At 44.1% G+C, this 16,350-nt stretch overlaps 1 protein-coding gene across 1 annotated transcript; it reads right to left on the bottom strand.

The window, feature by feature from the left end:
* Nucleotides 1-619: 619 nt before the first annotated feature.
* Nucleotides 620-16,143, bottom strand: MICOS10 (mitochondrial contact site and cristae organizing system subunit 10). Its single transcript, XM_051773464.1, has 4 exons — nucleotides 16,018-16,143; nucleotides 4,434-4,481; nucleotides 3,710-3,819; nucleotides 620-864 (listed from the first exon to the last, which is right to left on the bottom strand). The coding sequence occupies exons 1-4, from the start codon at nucleotides 16,082-16,084 to the stop codon at nucleotides 856-858; spliced, it is 234 nt and encodes a 77-aa protein (XP_051629424.1). The 5' UTR covers nucleotides 16,085-16,143; the 3' UTR covers nucleotides 620-855.
* Nucleotides 16,144-16,350: the final 207 nt, after the last annotated feature.

Below are 16,350 nucleotides of genomic sequence, written 5' to 3'. Positions count from 1 at the left end.
CTGGGGTAAATGTAAAATAGAAGTGAAGCACTTGGACCAGTGACTTGTCAAGGTAATAAAGAGCTTTAAATACTTGTGACCCACTCCCAGACACTGAAATCTCTCTATTCTCCCACTGAAGAGGGGGGAAAAAACAATCAGCCTCACAGGTAAGCTGAGAGCCAGACAGCATTAGCAGCTGCTTAATTCACCCACTATCTCAGGAAGTTTCAAACCTGGGTTGCTCCATGACCCAAAGCTACAAGAGACAGCACCGGCTTCCTGCATCAAACAGTTTGGATTTATCACTTTGGATTCCACCTCTTCTGAGACGACAAAACTCCAATTTTAAAGGGCAACTGTACAAACAGGACATAGGAGTATTTATATTCCTCTCCACACACCGGCACAGGCAGCAGGGGTCTAGTGGGTGATTTATGAGGTGGGAATGCTTCTTTGAACTGGCTGTCAGATGGGGGCTGGCTCTTGGGAGTGGGGAGGAACAGACGATGGGGCTTTTTGCTGAAGAGCTCTCCCAGTGGCTTTGGCCCAGGTGGCCCCAGATGCTGGGCACTCCAGATGAAGTTCTCTCCTTCCATTCTCTCTCTCTCTCACTCACAGACAAAGTCAACACACTAGAGAAGGCCATTTCTCCTTTATTTATTTCCCAGAAGAGCTCTCCCTTGCGCTTTTCAGACACTATACAAAACAAGCAACAGAACTTTGTTTCATATACAGAAACAGTTTGTTGGAGTATAAAGAGTTACTGGTGATCGTTACTGAAGAATGTTGGCTTATTCCAGGGGCACTTCAGTATTCCTGAGGAATAATCATTGACTTCTCCTTCCTTCCCACTGGGATAGTCTCAGCCATTAGTCACTGTTCCTGTAAAGCAAGAAGGTTTATATTATTAAAAAGCCATTTGGGTTCCTTACATTGAAGGTGCTCTAGGATGTAAAGCAAGTCGTGCTCTAGGATGTAAAGCAAGTCATGGAGCTTTGTGACATTTCCAAGGGGTACAGGAACATTTTTATCCTTTGCTAGAGCAAGAAGTTGTGTATGGAGAAATGAAGTAGCTATTTTCATGCATAACCCTCCATTCTGATAAATTGGGTACTTCAAAAAACCCCAACATTATTGTTCAAGTTAACTGTTCACAGGCTGAAGAGAAATCAGACAGAAATAAAAGCCACAAAAGGCAGGTGGGAAGGTTTAAGTTGCCTTCTTGTATTCCTGCACATCAGTATAATCCACACTGCTAGCACAGTACAGAGTTATGGGGTTTGGGTGATAATACAGGCTAAATAACCTGAAAAATATAATCTTTTCCCCTTTGCAAGGAATCTGGGCCGTGTAGTTCACAGCCATAACCATGAAATAATTGCTAGATGTTGGCTTTAAATTCAGCTGAAGTCACAGTGAAATCCATTTGAGCAAATTACTTAAAAAGCTCTCAGAATCTTACGACCACAAATTAGAACTTTTCTGCATTTTAAATAGTCTCTTGGTCTGGATGAATGGCTCCTGCATTGGCATTATAGTGTTTTATGATCAAATTTCTAACCCAAAGGATGGGCAGTGTGATGGTCCAAGTTACAGCCAGAACAGCTGCAACATCACTTTGTCATCTCCTGATTATTCGGTATTGTGAATGTTCTCTGTTCTTTTAAGAATTTGATCCTGAAGAATCAAGAATCCCAACTGGATAAAACCCTGAATAACCTCACAGCTGACCCCCATGACCTCCTTGAAGTCCTTTCCAACTCAAGTTATCCTGTGATTCTGTGAACAGAAAACTAGAAATAATTTTGTCCAAGTTAATCCGTGTTACATTTCTCTCTAATAAAGCTGATTTTCTTGCAGAATCTCTCGATTTGACAGGTTAACATTTGAACAGAACTCAGTTGTGTAAGGAAGTCCTACAGAGTTTAGTTATAACAAATTTTCTAGAAAAAAACCAGATGAGTGATAATGCAACAATGTTTTCCATGTTCCCAACCAAGAGAAATGAAATAATCTGGTTGTAATAACCCTAGAGCCATTATCCATGACACAACATTTCGGAGGGAATTAATGACATTAACCATTACGTGGCTTCATCCACGTTTTCCCTCTCTCAGCAGCCTCAAGCTCTTTGTGCCAAAGACAGTGTACTGGAAACTACGTGTCTAGTCTTGTGCCATGCAGGCAGCTGGGTGTCTTCTGGGAAGTGTCCTTTCAGTTATTTCATGCTTCCAAGGATCACCCTTGCTCCAGAACACAGATTTGTCCTTAATCCCAACAAAATCCCTTACTAGGCTGACCTGACACTCAGTTTTCGGCTGCCCAACATCCCTAGTAAGGAGCATCCTTGAAGGAATAATGCTCTCTCAGAACATGTGAACAGGGCATCTATCACTCGTAAAGCCATAGACAGGCCATTCCAGCTTCTTTCTGGAGACATAAATTGGAGGAATACCCTCAGGATGATGTGGAAAGCTAACATGTCCTAATGTTAACAAATCTGGTCAAAAGAATCATGCACAGATTTTTCATTCTGGGCAGTAGCTGGCAGCGCTAATCAGCTGCATCCAAGCCACAGTTTCTCTACATTGCTCTCCAAAATATTTTATTCCCAGGAAGCTGTTTGAGAATCTTGCTATTGTTTCCCTTTAACAGGCAGCTGGAGGAAACATTTGTAAGCAGGTTTGTCTGGTAGGGCTGCAGAAGGCTGGCAAAAGCTCATCTGCCAGTAAATTCAAGGAGGACCGGGCTCAACTTACAGCTCTAGATGCATCAGGAAATGCCTAAAAACACCTTCAGGCCTCGTCATCAGGCAGAGGAATAATATGGGAGCAATTTTTGCACTCTGTGTGCTCCATGAAAAGCTTCTGGCAGAACATTTTACCTCAGTACTTTCTGAAGTGCTAAAGTAACTACAAATATATCCTGGTGGATGCCTCTCCACTGGTATCACTGAGATGCTTTAAGCAGTCCATGGCTTCATGGATCCAAAATGTGCACACACACCTTTTTTGTGTTCCAGATACTACAATAATAAATTACCATGAGAACAGCCCCAACTTTTACATGTGAAGAAATGAAAAAAATATTAATGGAGTCAGTTTGTGGACTTGGTGCACTGCAGCCAGTTTGTGAGTTCAAAAATGGATCCTGCTAATTAATCTATTTTAAAATATTTTATCTCAGCACGGTCAGTGATAAGACTGAGCTCATTGAAATGATCTTCAAAACTGTTTAAAGTGTACGGGTTTTTTCAGACTAGTTACTACACTACAACCCAGCCAAACAAGCCACAAAACTTACAAGTGATCAGTGTTTTCATGTTGAAAAAACCGCAAAAACCCCACTGGAGATCAAAGATCTGCTTCCACAGACAAATCTACCTGACATGCCTTAAAGTTTCCTCCCAGCTCATCTCTGAAGTCTGAAGAATCTTACTATTAGTTTAGTTTTTCTGACATGTATTTTTATTATAAAGATTTTCAGGTTGTGGCAAAACCCACCTGCAGGATCTGTTGAACTAATTCCATGTATTCAGTCTGATTAAGTTTATGCTTAAATATACCGGTTATTAAAAATTTCTGAAGAGCAGGGGAACCACTCCTGCTCTGGCAACACGAGTTTCTTCTTACTAGTACTCCTTTGGGAAAGGCAGAGGAATATCCTTGTAAATGCTGTCTACCTTACAAATAATTACCAACCAACACAAACCAGCACTGGTACTTACTTTTACAAATTTACCATGGAGAAGATATGGAGACTGGAAGTCGTGTTGACAATTGGAATAAGCCATTCCTAACCCCATCCCTGACCCAAAAGCAATAGGCCATGTCTTTCCTGTGGGAGAGAATAGAGAGGGCAAGCAGAGAGGGCAAATCAAAGTCAATGAAAGCTGTTTGTTATATATTGTTATATATTGTTATACAAGCACCAAGAAAGACTAAGTTGCTAGAAGATGCATATTATGCACTTTTGTTCTACGAGTCAAGAATCAGCTACAAACCACAGCACTGGAGGAGAAGAAGAGTATCCGTAAGACATCACATCTGGAATTTAACTGAGAGCAAGCTCTGAATCCAATGTATTACTGAAAATCATTCTGTTACCAAAGCATAACTAAAGAACTAAGATCAGTTTTAAAACCCTGGAAAGACTGGCATAAACTGATGTCTAGACACATGGCTCCGGCGATTTGGCTCAGGGTCTCCTGCAATTCCAGGATTTGAGCTGAGCACAGGAGGAGCTCGGAGAGGTGCCACGGGTAACAACCTTGTTACACAACAGCTGAAAGTTTGGGGAACTCCATTTCAACAGAAAAGACAGGGCAAATAATAGAGGAATTGGCCTAGCATGCTGATTAAGTTTTATACACCTCTAAGACTTGGTTTTAAAATATGCCTACAACAGATGGAAACTGGGAAACCAGGCATCAGGATCACTGCAGTACTTACTTTTGAAGAAAATGACTGAGAAAACAATTCCTAATCCAAATCCAGCACCTGCAACAAGAAATGCAGTCAGTGAGTGAGGATTAATATAATACAGAGTAATGGAAAATTATTTCATTCTTTACAGCAATTCTTTGTTCCAACTCAGGAGTATCAGACTATGAATATCTGACTACGTGTAATTTCAGCACACCAAACTGTTCTTAAATAGCAATTCTGAAAAAAAAACAATTCTTGTTTTTTAAGTAACTGTAAGCAGCCGATTCAGATTAGAATCCCAACATACACAATAAGTACATTATCAGAAAGATTTGGGAAACAAACCAGACTCTCATCCCAGGGAAAGTTCCTAAATTTCTGTCACCATCTACAACATGGAATTAAGATTTATTTGGTTCATTGTCAGCAAATGAGAAACACTTAAATGAAAACTTATTGTGTCCTTGAGCTTTAGATTTTGCAGATGAATATCTCAGTGTATTTCGTTTATCTCACTAGTTTAACTGCTTCAATGTGTGTCCTGAGGGCAGCAGAACTTTAAAGCTTTGTGTTATTCTATCCCTTACAAAGAAAGCTCCAGGCTGCTTATCTTTCACATCCACAACATTCATTATGGAGCATATTTAAACACATTAGGAATGAATGACTTTTCACATCCTTAATACTATATATAGAAATAAGTGCAGCAGTTGAAAAAAAATGTATCCAGAGCCATTAAAACAGTCAGTATATTTAAAAATAATTTTTGCTTTCCTTGGAAGGTGAGCTTAGGATTTTCTGCAAGAAGTCAGGCAAGTCTGCAAAACTCCTCTCAAGACCCAATAAATGTAACAGTGAAAACTTGCAGCTGAGTGGGCAAATTCTACCTTTAATTTTATGCACTAAAGACAAGAATTTTAGATAAGGCATGGAAATACAGAAGTTTAAAAAAGGAAAAAAACCCATCAGTCATGCATATGCTTGTTAAAAAAAATAACCAACAGTTTCAGGTTTATTTTGCAGCAATCACATCCTGTTATGGGTTTCAATTCTCTCCTTGCAATACAAGAAATGTAATTTAAGTGTAACAAGTTTATTAATTAAAATACATCCCTTTTTTTATATTCCTAAAAGCATGTGATCCTTACTTAAGATCCTGTTGGACACATTACTTGAGTCCAGAAAAATGCCAAGAAATCCTGTACCCTCTTGGCATATAGGATGAGGCTTCTTTCTTTTAAATTTTCTTTTGCTCTTCAAACCTTTCTCCTTGCAAAAAGTATATTAATGGTAGTTTCTACTGGGGAACAGTTTACTCAAACAATACTTAATACATCATTGTACATTAGGATGCACCACGTAGTACATTAACTAAGCATTCCATGTTTTTTATTGATTATGAAACCTTGAATATTAGAACAGAGGTGACCAAACATGATCAGAATAAACCTCCTAATGTGCACTCTCATTAGTGCTTTACTATCTGTACTTACTGAGAGCCGGAAATAAGAGTTGATTTGAAATCTCTTCATTTTACTCCAGATTTCAGTTGTGCCAGAGGTAACTACTTTACCAGGTCATTCCAGCTTCCGGGTAGCCTCACAAAACATGCAGTGCAGGAAGAGCTCTGACCGCCCGCCAAGTGCTCCTGACATAACTCCCCCAGACATTTTCGAGCCCAAGCACTTCGCACAAGGTCAGGTTTTCACTCTAATCATTTGCACAGCTAAGGGAAAGTCTCGGAGCCTCGGATGTCTGCTCAGAGCTCCAGGGCTTTTCTGCATTTCAGACAGTAAGAGATTCACTCCTTGGAGCACCTCCCACAAACGCGTCTCACTGCCCGGGGGTTCGTACAGAGCCTGGCAGAGACATCAGGCATTCCTGGAGCCGTGGCTCCCCATGCTGATTCCCCCTCTCCAGCACAGCCTTCCTTCGGTACCTTTGCTACAGCCCCCTGGTGCTGGCTCTCCCAGAGTGTTTATGTCATTAAGGATAATTACTATCTCCTAGAATCCATTCAAGGGACCCGTGTTTGGTCCTCCGACCACCTCCTCTGCCAGCCTGTTCCTACAATCCAGGTCGTGCTGCCGGCTGTTGTACTTTAGGGCTGAGAAGGACTTTCTGGAGGGAATTCTTTCTGCTCAGTCAGCACCGGGTGTTTGAGCTGCCCCAGTTCAGCAGGGCTGCCCCGAGGGAGAGATGCCAGTCCTAGGCTTCCTGTCCCCGGGAAGATCCCCTCTGCTGACCCAAACAGTTGAGCCAATGGATGAGAATTTATGCACGGGATGACAAATCCTGCATCATCTGCATGCACAGCCTGGGCAGTTTCTAATGTCACCACATTTTCCACCAGTCAAACCCAAATTCTTCTCACTAGCCTCGTGGTGAACTGTTCACATTTTTGTCTCAAGACAACCCTGCACTAAGGAAGCAACAGTAATTAACACAGTTTCTTTCCATCTACTTCCAGAAATCATTCATTATCTCATTTTCTCTTCACCTCCTTCAGATGCTCTCTCACATTACAAGCCCTCAGTGAGGGCTCCACACAGATGCCATCAATGCTTCTTCCTGTTGGCCATGGGGGAAGCTACAAGATATGCTTAAAAGGTGAAAAATTTATTTCTGTTAACTGCAATTCAGCCTAAGCCCAGAACAAAAACTAGGCCTTGCCCCACGCCAACACCACTGTTAAGCAGATGTGGTCCAGCATGACTGACTTCAAAACACTCTGTTTTTCCTAAGAAAGCTTTTTTCTGAAGCAGATAATTTGAAGGGAATGTTCTTTTTCATGAAAACGCAATTTTTGTGCAATTTTAGAGGCCATGACTGCACCCTGTTCCAGTGGGAAGGGGAGCACAGTGACAATTAGTACAAAAAGATGATGGTAAGATAGCTAAGGCCTTGCTTTAAATAATGAAAATGCTACAGAGAAGTGAAGGAAATCTGACAGCTAATGGGTTTTGGTTTTCTGTACAAGAAGGCAACTTGAGAAACAGCAAAAAAAAAAATGTACCTTAGCTTTCCTCATCTCAAAGGTAGTTGAGTTCACTCCTCTCCTACTGAGGCACAGTAGGACACTGTGCAGGAAACTGTTCTGATCACCATGCCCTGCCAACAATAAACACCAAATTTGCCCCCTCACATCAACCAGTGCACATACAGCATTTGCTCTCTTCTACTTGGTTTTAACATTTAAAAATTGGTTTTAACTTAAATCCTGACCCTTCAGCTACATTGAATTCCTTAGCCCATCTGGTTAAGAACCTCTTTCTGCAGATAGTTTGTCACTCATCTTCATTTCACTAGAAAGTATTTGTGGTTATGTGGTCATTTCCTGTGTCTCCAGGACCACGGGGGAGCAAAACCATCTTGCCTCGGGAGTAAAGTAATGCATTTCACTTTAATTCTATATAAAGTTACACCAGAGATAAACAAAGGCCGAGCTGTGGATGAGTTTTACAGGTTTAAGTTCTCACATGCTCAATTACCTTTTAAAGAGGCAACATGTTGCTTCAAAGGGCCTCCCACCTGACCAGGGGACACTCCAGCTGCTCCTCCTAAAGACCAGCACCTCTAGGCCAGGCTTTAACTTCATCACAATAAAACATGAAAGGTTTATCTTACAATAAAAACAAACGAACATGGAAAAGCAAAGGGCTTGATTTTTTTTCCCCTCCCTTTCTTGCATGACAGACTCTTTGGAGGAAAAGGCCACAGGAAGCAGTACAATGCATTTTTCACCTTCTCTGACAGTTTAAAATGTTTAACTAGAAAAACAGTCTCTTCCACCCCACATCTGTCAATTCAGCCTAAACTCATCTACAGTGTCAACAGGGGACAGGACAGTTCTGTGGACATCGCACTCCCACTCCCTGGGACACGTCCTGGTCACATGGACCGGCACCGCCACACGGAATTGGGATTAGGCACCAAGCCCAGTCTCCAAAACTTTCTCATTTAACTTGTCTTTTGGCTCTTACACCTTCCAAGAAAAACGTCCCGGTACCTCAAATCAACCTCACACACAGGAGAGCACGCGCCGTATACCCAATAGGACATCATAAAAGTGTCTGAGAGAAATACAAATCTTCAGGATGGGCTCCTGCCCCACAAGAACATCTGGGGAAAGCTGTTTCTATAAATTTAATCAACAGTCCCTCCAAGAACAATTCTACACAGTTCTCTCCTAGGCTACCCAAGTAGCTCTGGGCTGAGGCAGCTTTAAGACAGCCACACCTACATGGACTTTGCTTGAAACTTAAAATAGAAGGATTAAAATACGCTCCTTGACATCTGGCAGATGTGTTGCTATTACTGTAGCAGCTGGAAGGTTTTCAATTACTTAATCTGACAAAAAGAAAACTATTATTTGCCTTTGCCATTCCTCACACACAAAGACAAAAACTGAGAGCTTCAGCCTTCAATCCCATTCGACAAGATCCATAGAAAAGTGCTTTGCAAAACTAGGGAAGAACATATACCAGGGCCTTCACTTAGCACCAGTTAGAAATACGAGGCCATGAAATCACTTATTTATGGAGAGCATAAATTTTAAGCAGACTCTTAGCAAGGTCTTAGTGGCAGGAATCGGATTTTCTTCAAACACCAACTCTGAAGCTTTCATTCCCACCTCCCCTGTGGTGTGGATTGTTTATGTAGCAGACAGAAAAATGAGCAAGGACACTGGAAGAAAATATGGTGAAATTATATCCCAAGTTCTTGACGAAGAAGATGAAAAAAGCATGTTTTGTTTTCTTCTAGCATGTGACTGTGGTACCACAGAATATTTAGAATAACAGAATATTAGTATCCAAATATCATCATAATAAAGAATCCTGACATTCTTTCAGGGGGTTGGTTTCACCTTTAAGCACTCATGCAGGTCAAACACTGCCTGAAGGCAAACCTTGGATAAACATCAGCACTTCTGCAGAGGGACAGGCAAGAAGTGCCTATGATCTACCAAGGAATCACAGCAATAACCTTGGGGTGGACCAGAAACTTTTCATCCTCACAGTGATGGATGAGCTGTGAGACCTGAGGGCACAAACATTTCCTCCCTCTTTTAAAATGGGAAGGAGAGAGGAGTGGAAGCTGCTCATTGAGAAGACAATGCAACTTTACTGTGAGGGTGGTGAGGCCCTGGTACAGGTTGCCCAGAGAACCTGTGGCTGCCCCAGCCCTGGAAATGTTCAAGGCCAGCTTGGGTGAGGCTTGGAGCAACCTGGGCTAGTGGAAGGTGTCCCTGCCCATGGCATGTTCATCTAATTGAACAAGATGAGCTTTAAGGTCCCTTCCAACCCAAAACATTCCATGGTTCTACAATCAATATTACAGCAAGCTTTTAGACAAATCAGGGCTGCACTCCGTTTAGAAGCACATATGTGAGAAATCAGCAAGACATTCATAATACAGAAAATACACCTCTGACAGGAAACTTTACCTTCTCATACTGTAATAAAATATTCTGCTGATGACAACAATAGCATTGGTAAAAATAAAAGTTTAGCAGCAGTAAACACATCCACATTTAGGGCTTTTGCAGCCTATGAGGGTTGGCAACGATGGTGCTTCATACCCATCCAGCAAAGGCTGGCCAGTACTGACGTCTGCTGGCCCAGCTCAGAAATAGAGGCAGTTTACAGCAACAAGAGTTTGGGGGCATCTCATTGGCAGGAATGATGAGGAAAGGAGCCTGATCCTTCTCAAACCCCTCGCTACTCATTTATTATCAAGGATGTGCCAGCATCCTTGATAATGATAAAATTCCTGAAAGGATTTTCTCAGAGAACTGTTTCTGATACAACAAGGAACAAAGAGTTGTTCCCACCTACTGCTGTAACATCTCGAGGACCAAATAAGAGGTGTAAGATGTCACTTGGCTCCAGCCTCTTTCCTCCGAGTGGTGTCACTGTGTGCCAACTCCCAAAAAAGGCACAGCTGGCACCTCACCAACGCACTAATGCAGGGGACCAGGAAGTCAGAGCACTCTGGATTCATTTCCAGCGGATCAGAGCTTAGGAGGTCTGGGGTTTGCAAACACTGCACGAGCAGATGGATGTCACAGCTTTTTCCTCACATTCTCTTGCACCAAAGGACACCAAGAGCAGGCTGGAAGAGTCAGGGAGCTGGTCAGGCACTCCTAGGCAGGGCACAGCTCCCTGACTCACTGGGGTGGGCAGCCAAGAGGAACAGCAGGGCACAATGCAGTCAGGAGGAGACCTGGATTCCTAAAGTTTTTCCTAGCTTTTTCTTCCAACAGAAGATAACAGCCCCTTAATTTATAGGTGGTCATTGTATTCAGAACTCTGCTAACATCAAAACAAAATACTGCTGTTAGATTTTTTGACTAAAAGCCTATTCTTGGAACAGCATTCATCCACCTCTTCCAAAGAAAACATTTTCTGTTGTCTGTGCTGCCTCCCTGCACAGCCTGAGCCATGAGCAGTTAATATTTACACTACTTGGTCTGCAGGACACAACAAGTAGAGTTGGATCTTATGTAGGACAAAGCAAAAGGAGTTGGGGTTACAAACAAAGCTCACACAACAATGCAGTTGTGTGCTCACATAATATCCATGTTCCCCACTACTAAAAACAAAACACCAAAGGAAGAACAAGCCTTTTGACCCAGTAGCTAAGACTGGATGGTCACATTACAATTGCCAAGCAAAAAAAACACTTCAAAACAGGAATGTCAGGATTTTTGTATATTTAGATAAAGTCTAATCCGGTTTTCAGAAAGTATAATCAAGTTTTATCATTACATAGACTGACTTTATCCTATTCATAACCATGTGAAGGATTATTTAAAAACACTGACATTGCAATCCATACAATGATTCTTTCTGAAACATCCAATCTGTGGAATGACTCAAACAATACAATTTCACCCTTGCCATTAACAGAAGAGCTATTCAAGCAGGCCAGATGATGCAAGCCAGAAAAAAATCAAGTTAACAGTTGAAGGAGAATTCAAAGTGCCCTTTTCTCTTAAAAAAATCCCTATTACATGGAAATTAGAAGCGTTTTATTTGCAGATGTCAAAACAGAGGATTAGAGGAAAATGAACATCGCTACAACTGGGTTATTTACAAGCTTCCAGGCTGCATTTTGGTCAGGCACAGACATACATCAAAACATTTCTCTCCTGAAAAAAAAATGAACTTCAACACAGCAACGTCACACTCAAGAGGTCAAGAAACAAACAGCTTTCCTAGGATTACCTTTCAGTAACAGCGAAATTACAGTGCTCAACTCATTTAAAACTACAACAGCTTCAAAACAAACCAAGACATGCAGGTACACAAACCTCCCTCCCTACTGCTCATACTCTTTATTGCCTCTCTGTCCCCTGGAAACAGCTTATAATAATAATTTGTCCAAAATTACAGCCTCGCAGCAAAAAACAGCTGTCAGTCTTTTGTGAGTAATTGTCTTTCCAAATAAACAGACGTGAACTATCAATCAGTCAAACAAACAAACTGACCCTTTGAACAGGGTTTGGAGCCTGCAGGATGGAGGAAGAGCACAACACTACCTACTTCACCGTCCCTCATCTGCACAGCTCTACTGATGAGAAGGAAAAAATGGCTGTGAAGCCCGGAGCAGATACAGGAGTTTAGAAAGGTCTGCAGGCCGGGAAGAAAAAGAAAGTCACTGCAGTTTGATTCTTCCCCACACATGAACAAGCAACTTTTCTGTAAAAAAGTAACACATAGCTTTTCTATATGGAAAAGTCAGTATCAGGATGAAAGAGGGAACAGAAAGTTAAATTATTTAAATGACTGCACGGGTGAAAAGACTTAGGAATAGCCCAAAGCCACAGCCAGCACGACCTGGATCACCCATCAGAAACCTCCTGGTCAGCCAAGAAAGCACAACCCAGCCCCTTGACACACACACTGCTCACAGCTACATTTGGAATGGAAGGGGAATAAAACCACCAAGACCCATCCCCATCCTGACCAAAACGAATAAATATCAGTCCTAACAAAAAGGAGGTGAGCACCTAAACTCCATTTAACAATAGCTCAATGTTTTGTGCAGGCATAAAGACGTTTACTTACTCTTTGAAATGAAATACTGCCTTAACAATGCCTGACAGCATTCTCTGTTTGGAACTAACAGGAAAAAGTTCACACCAAATTACAAGACACACACAGGTAGACTAAGAGCTCAAAAACATAATGCAGCATTTCAAAGGATGGAACACAAGATAAATATTTATTTTGGACGTTTTAGTGGCAGGAGATCAAGATTTTTCCAGAAGCTCCATCTCCAACTAAAACAGTGCAGCACAACTGCAAACACAGCTAACTACAAACACCGGCATAGTGGGAATCCTGAAGGACTAATATTTAAAAGCATATTATTGCTAATAAAGCCAGCCCAAGAGCTCTACATCCCTCTCTTCTGTTTCCCATGTCCCTCTAGCCCTCAAACTAATTCACAGGAGTTATCTGTCCAGAGTTCTCATGGACTCTGGGAAGTGTCCCACATGCAAGGCTTCAGAAATTCAGTGCTTCCGTTTATTTAGAGAGTTTGGAATGGGAAAACACACAGCTAATCACAATGTTTGTTTTTCCCCAGCCACTGGCTGGAAAGATCTCCCTGGCTGTAGTACTCAGGATGTAAAGGAGCATTTGGGAAGGAAACCGTGGCCACAAAAAGGAAAACTCTGACAAAAAAGTACAAAGTTTACCAAATCTCATATCCCAGGTAACAACTAACTAAATTCTCAAGTAAAAAAGTTTATTTTTTTTTCTTTCCAGTATAACAACATCCCTTGACAGTTTATTGGAAACTCCAGCAAACTTTGCAGTAATATTACAAAACCAATCATCACAACCACGCAAAGTTTTAATGTCCCTGCAGAGCAAACAATCATTCCTACCGGGATAGCCTGGGAAAATCTATGTTGTCAGTACACAGCTTGGGCACCAAGTCACTTCACATTTAAAGGCCATCATCATCTTCAGTCACAAACTACTGGAGTATGAAGCAATTTTGGGGTTGCTCTGACTTCCCAAGTTCATCCCAAGTCATTTGCTGGTAATACCAAGGAGGAGGTTGTCAGCACAGATGTTTCAGTTACTGATCAATTGTAAAAGCACACAAACCAGAAAAATGCTCTCGCTCACAAAGAGTGTCCCAGCCCATCACAGCGAGTTTGGTAATAAATTAAAGAGCTGCTAATCACAATGCATGTCACAGTGCACGTGACCTTTTTAGGCAATCTAATGAAAAACATGAATCTTTACTCAATGCCACTGTGAAGCCAACACTGGGAATCAATCCTTGGCCTAGAGTACGCAAGCACAAGGCAAAGTATATTCCCTTTCTTCTGCTGCCATTTTAGGATGGAAGAAAACACCAAATTAAATAGCAAGGCCTGCTGAAGGCACTGGCTGCATCAAGTGCAGGTGACACCAATCTGAGTGGTGCAGACACACCTGAAGGACAGGGCCATCCAAGAGGACCTGAACAAGCTCAAGCAGTGGCCCACGGGAATCTCATGAGGTTCAACAAGAACAAGTGCTGGTCCTGCACCTGGGCTGGGGAATGACACAATGGAGAACAGCCCTGGGAGAAGGACTTGGGGGTGCTGGTGGGTGAGAGGCTGGACATGCCCTGGATGTGTCCTGGGCTGATCCCCCAGTGTGGGCAGCAGGGGAGGGGGGGATTCTGCCCCTCTGCCCCCTCAGGTGGGACCCCCCTGCAGAGCTGCCTCCAGCCCTGGGGGCCCAGCACAGGAAGAACGTGGAGCTGCTGGAGCCAGTCCAGAGGAGGCACCAAGAGGATCAGAGGGATGGAGCAGCATTGCTGGGAGGAAAGGGTGAGAGAACTGGGATTCTTCAGCCTGGAGAAGAGACGGTTCCAGGGTGACCTAATTGTGGCCTCCCAGTATCTGAAGGAGCCGACAGGTAAGGTGGAGAGAGACTTTTTACAAGGGCCTGAAGTGACAGAACAAGGCGGAATGGCTTCAAACTGATAAGAGAGTAGGTTTAGATTGGATACTAAGGATAAATTCTGCCCTGTGAGGGTGGTTTGGCCCTGGCACAGGCTGCCCAGAGAACCTGTGGCTGCCCCAACCCTGGAAGTGTCCAAGGCCAGGTTGGACGGGGCTTGGAGCAACCTGGGCCAGTGGAAGGTGTCCCTGCTCATGGCAGGGGGTGGCACTGGATGATCTTTAAGGTCCCTTCCAACCCAAATCAGTCTGGAATTCTGGGAAGTCAACCCTGTATTCACTTCTTTCAGCCTCCAGGAGAGAGGATGTACAGAATTCCTACATGTACAGCTGCAGCATGGAACAAGCTCTTGTTTATAATCTGGCATACTTAATATTTTATGATAAAGCAACCAATGCTACGGAAATATAAACATATCTGGATATGTTTGTCAGACAAACCTGAATAGAATTTCATAAGGGAAAACACTGCTCTGGAGCACTTGACACTTTCCAAAGGTCTGTTATAAACAATAGGAGTTTCAGTTTACTTAAAATTATTAAACATCTTTTCTAATGGAAAAGTATTAGGCAACTAAAACCCCTGAGTTCCTCATCAGCTTTCAAGCACAAGACCACTAGAACAAGAAGTAATAAACATTCACGTTTCCCAGATATTACTTATGATTGTAAAAGAGACATCTGCACCAACATGGAATGAATACCTTGCGCGTCAGACGCTGCATTTCTTGCTCTATACGTTGAATTAAAGATTTGGGTTTGTAAACACATTTTGTGAAGGCAGAAGCTCTGCCTGGTGTCACTTGGCAGCCGGTCACAGGGTGAGCACCGAGCTCACAGTCACCATCATTGGTAAAACTTGCAGGACTCAGTGAAACCTTACAAATGTTTTGTTGCAGACCTGAAGCGCTACAGGCGTGTGCACAGCCCGAACTTTAAGGACAAATAAAACCGGAAAAAACAACAGAACTGGTCCCCTACTTAAAGAAAAGGCAGAACTGCAGTCCCACGGCTGGGACATGGACGGAGCTTCTCAATGTCATAGTCCACACACTGTACCCAGTAACACGTGCCAGAGCTCTCCGCGTGTCACGCTGCCTATTGCTTTTAATAAACACAGCCTCCCTGGTGCACTGAGTGATGTGAACAGCTCTGCACGGACCGAGCTCAAACCCACGGCCGCAGCGGAGCCGAAGGCAGGCAAGGTCGCTGCACGGCAGGACCAGCTGTGCCTGCCCGGGGCTCATTCATTCCGGGCGGGAGCCGTCCCACATTCCGCACGGAAACCTCTCCTCTTCAACTCAGTGAGTACCCAGAGGTCGAGCACGCCCAGGCTGCGCTGAGCCGGGAGCGGGCCCGCCGGGGGTCCGAGTCCGCGGCCAAGGTCACCTTGCCGGGCCCGGGGTCCCCGGCTCTGCCCGACCGCGGGGGCAGCGCTGAGGGTGGATCCTCCGCGCCCCCCGCGCCCCGTCCGGGGCCACAGCCGCCCTGAGGCGAGCCCGGGCCGCCGGAGGGCACCGGGCCCCGCGCCGCGGGGACGCGCGGGGGGCCGCTCCCGCAGCTTCGGAGCGACCGGGCGGCCGTCGCCGCTCTTCCCCGCCCCGTCGAGCCCCATCGAGCCCACGTCGCCCTTACCCAGCTTCACGGCCGAGTCCGCCACACACCGGTCCCACTTCCTGCCCAGGTCGCCCTCCGACGCCATCTTGCCCGTCCCCTTGCCTCCTCCCCCGCACAACTCTCGCGAGACCCGAGGCACCGCCGCTTGCTCGCGGCGGCAGATCTCGCGAGAGTTCCCCGCCGCCGTTGCCATGGTTACCGGCGGGTGGGCGTCATGACCACAGCGCCCGACCTTGGGCCCGGCCCAAAATCCCCCTTTTCTCCGTAGGATTCGGCCCAAAACGCCGTTTGCCCCGTAGGGCCCGGCCCGGCCCCAGCCCGTCCTGGGCACCATCTTTCCGTCTAGAATTC

This window comes from Manacus candei, unplaced genomic scaffold (assembly GCF_025592945.1).
Source record: "Manacus candei isolate 608988 ecotype Guabito, Panama unplaced genomic scaffold, ASM2559294v1 h1tg000169l, whole genome shotgun sequence".
In the NCBI taxonomy this organism is placed as follows: Eukaryota; Metazoa; Chordata; class Aves; order Passeriformes; family Pipridae; genus Manacus; species Manacus candei.
Note: the sequence above shows the minus strand (reverse complement) of the source record. Positions and strands in the feature narration are given on the sequence as shown.

What these genes read in the sequence shown, in the direction of transcription:
- MICOS10 (XM_051773464.1), bottom strand. Translation starts at nt 16,084, where the DNA reads ATGGCGTCGGAGGGCGACCTGGGCAGGAAGTGGGACCGGTGTGTGGCG. An exon ending in GGACTCGGCCGTGAAGCTGG is followed by an intron (nt 4,482 to 16,017) that starts GTAAGGGCGACG and finishes TTCTTGTTGCAG; the next exon opens with GTGCTGGATTTGGATTAGGA. An exon ending in CTCAGTCATTTTCTTCAAAA is followed by an intron (nt 3,820 to 4,433) that starts GTAAGTACTGCA and finishes TCTCTCCCACAG; the next exon opens with GAAAGACATGGCCTATTGCT.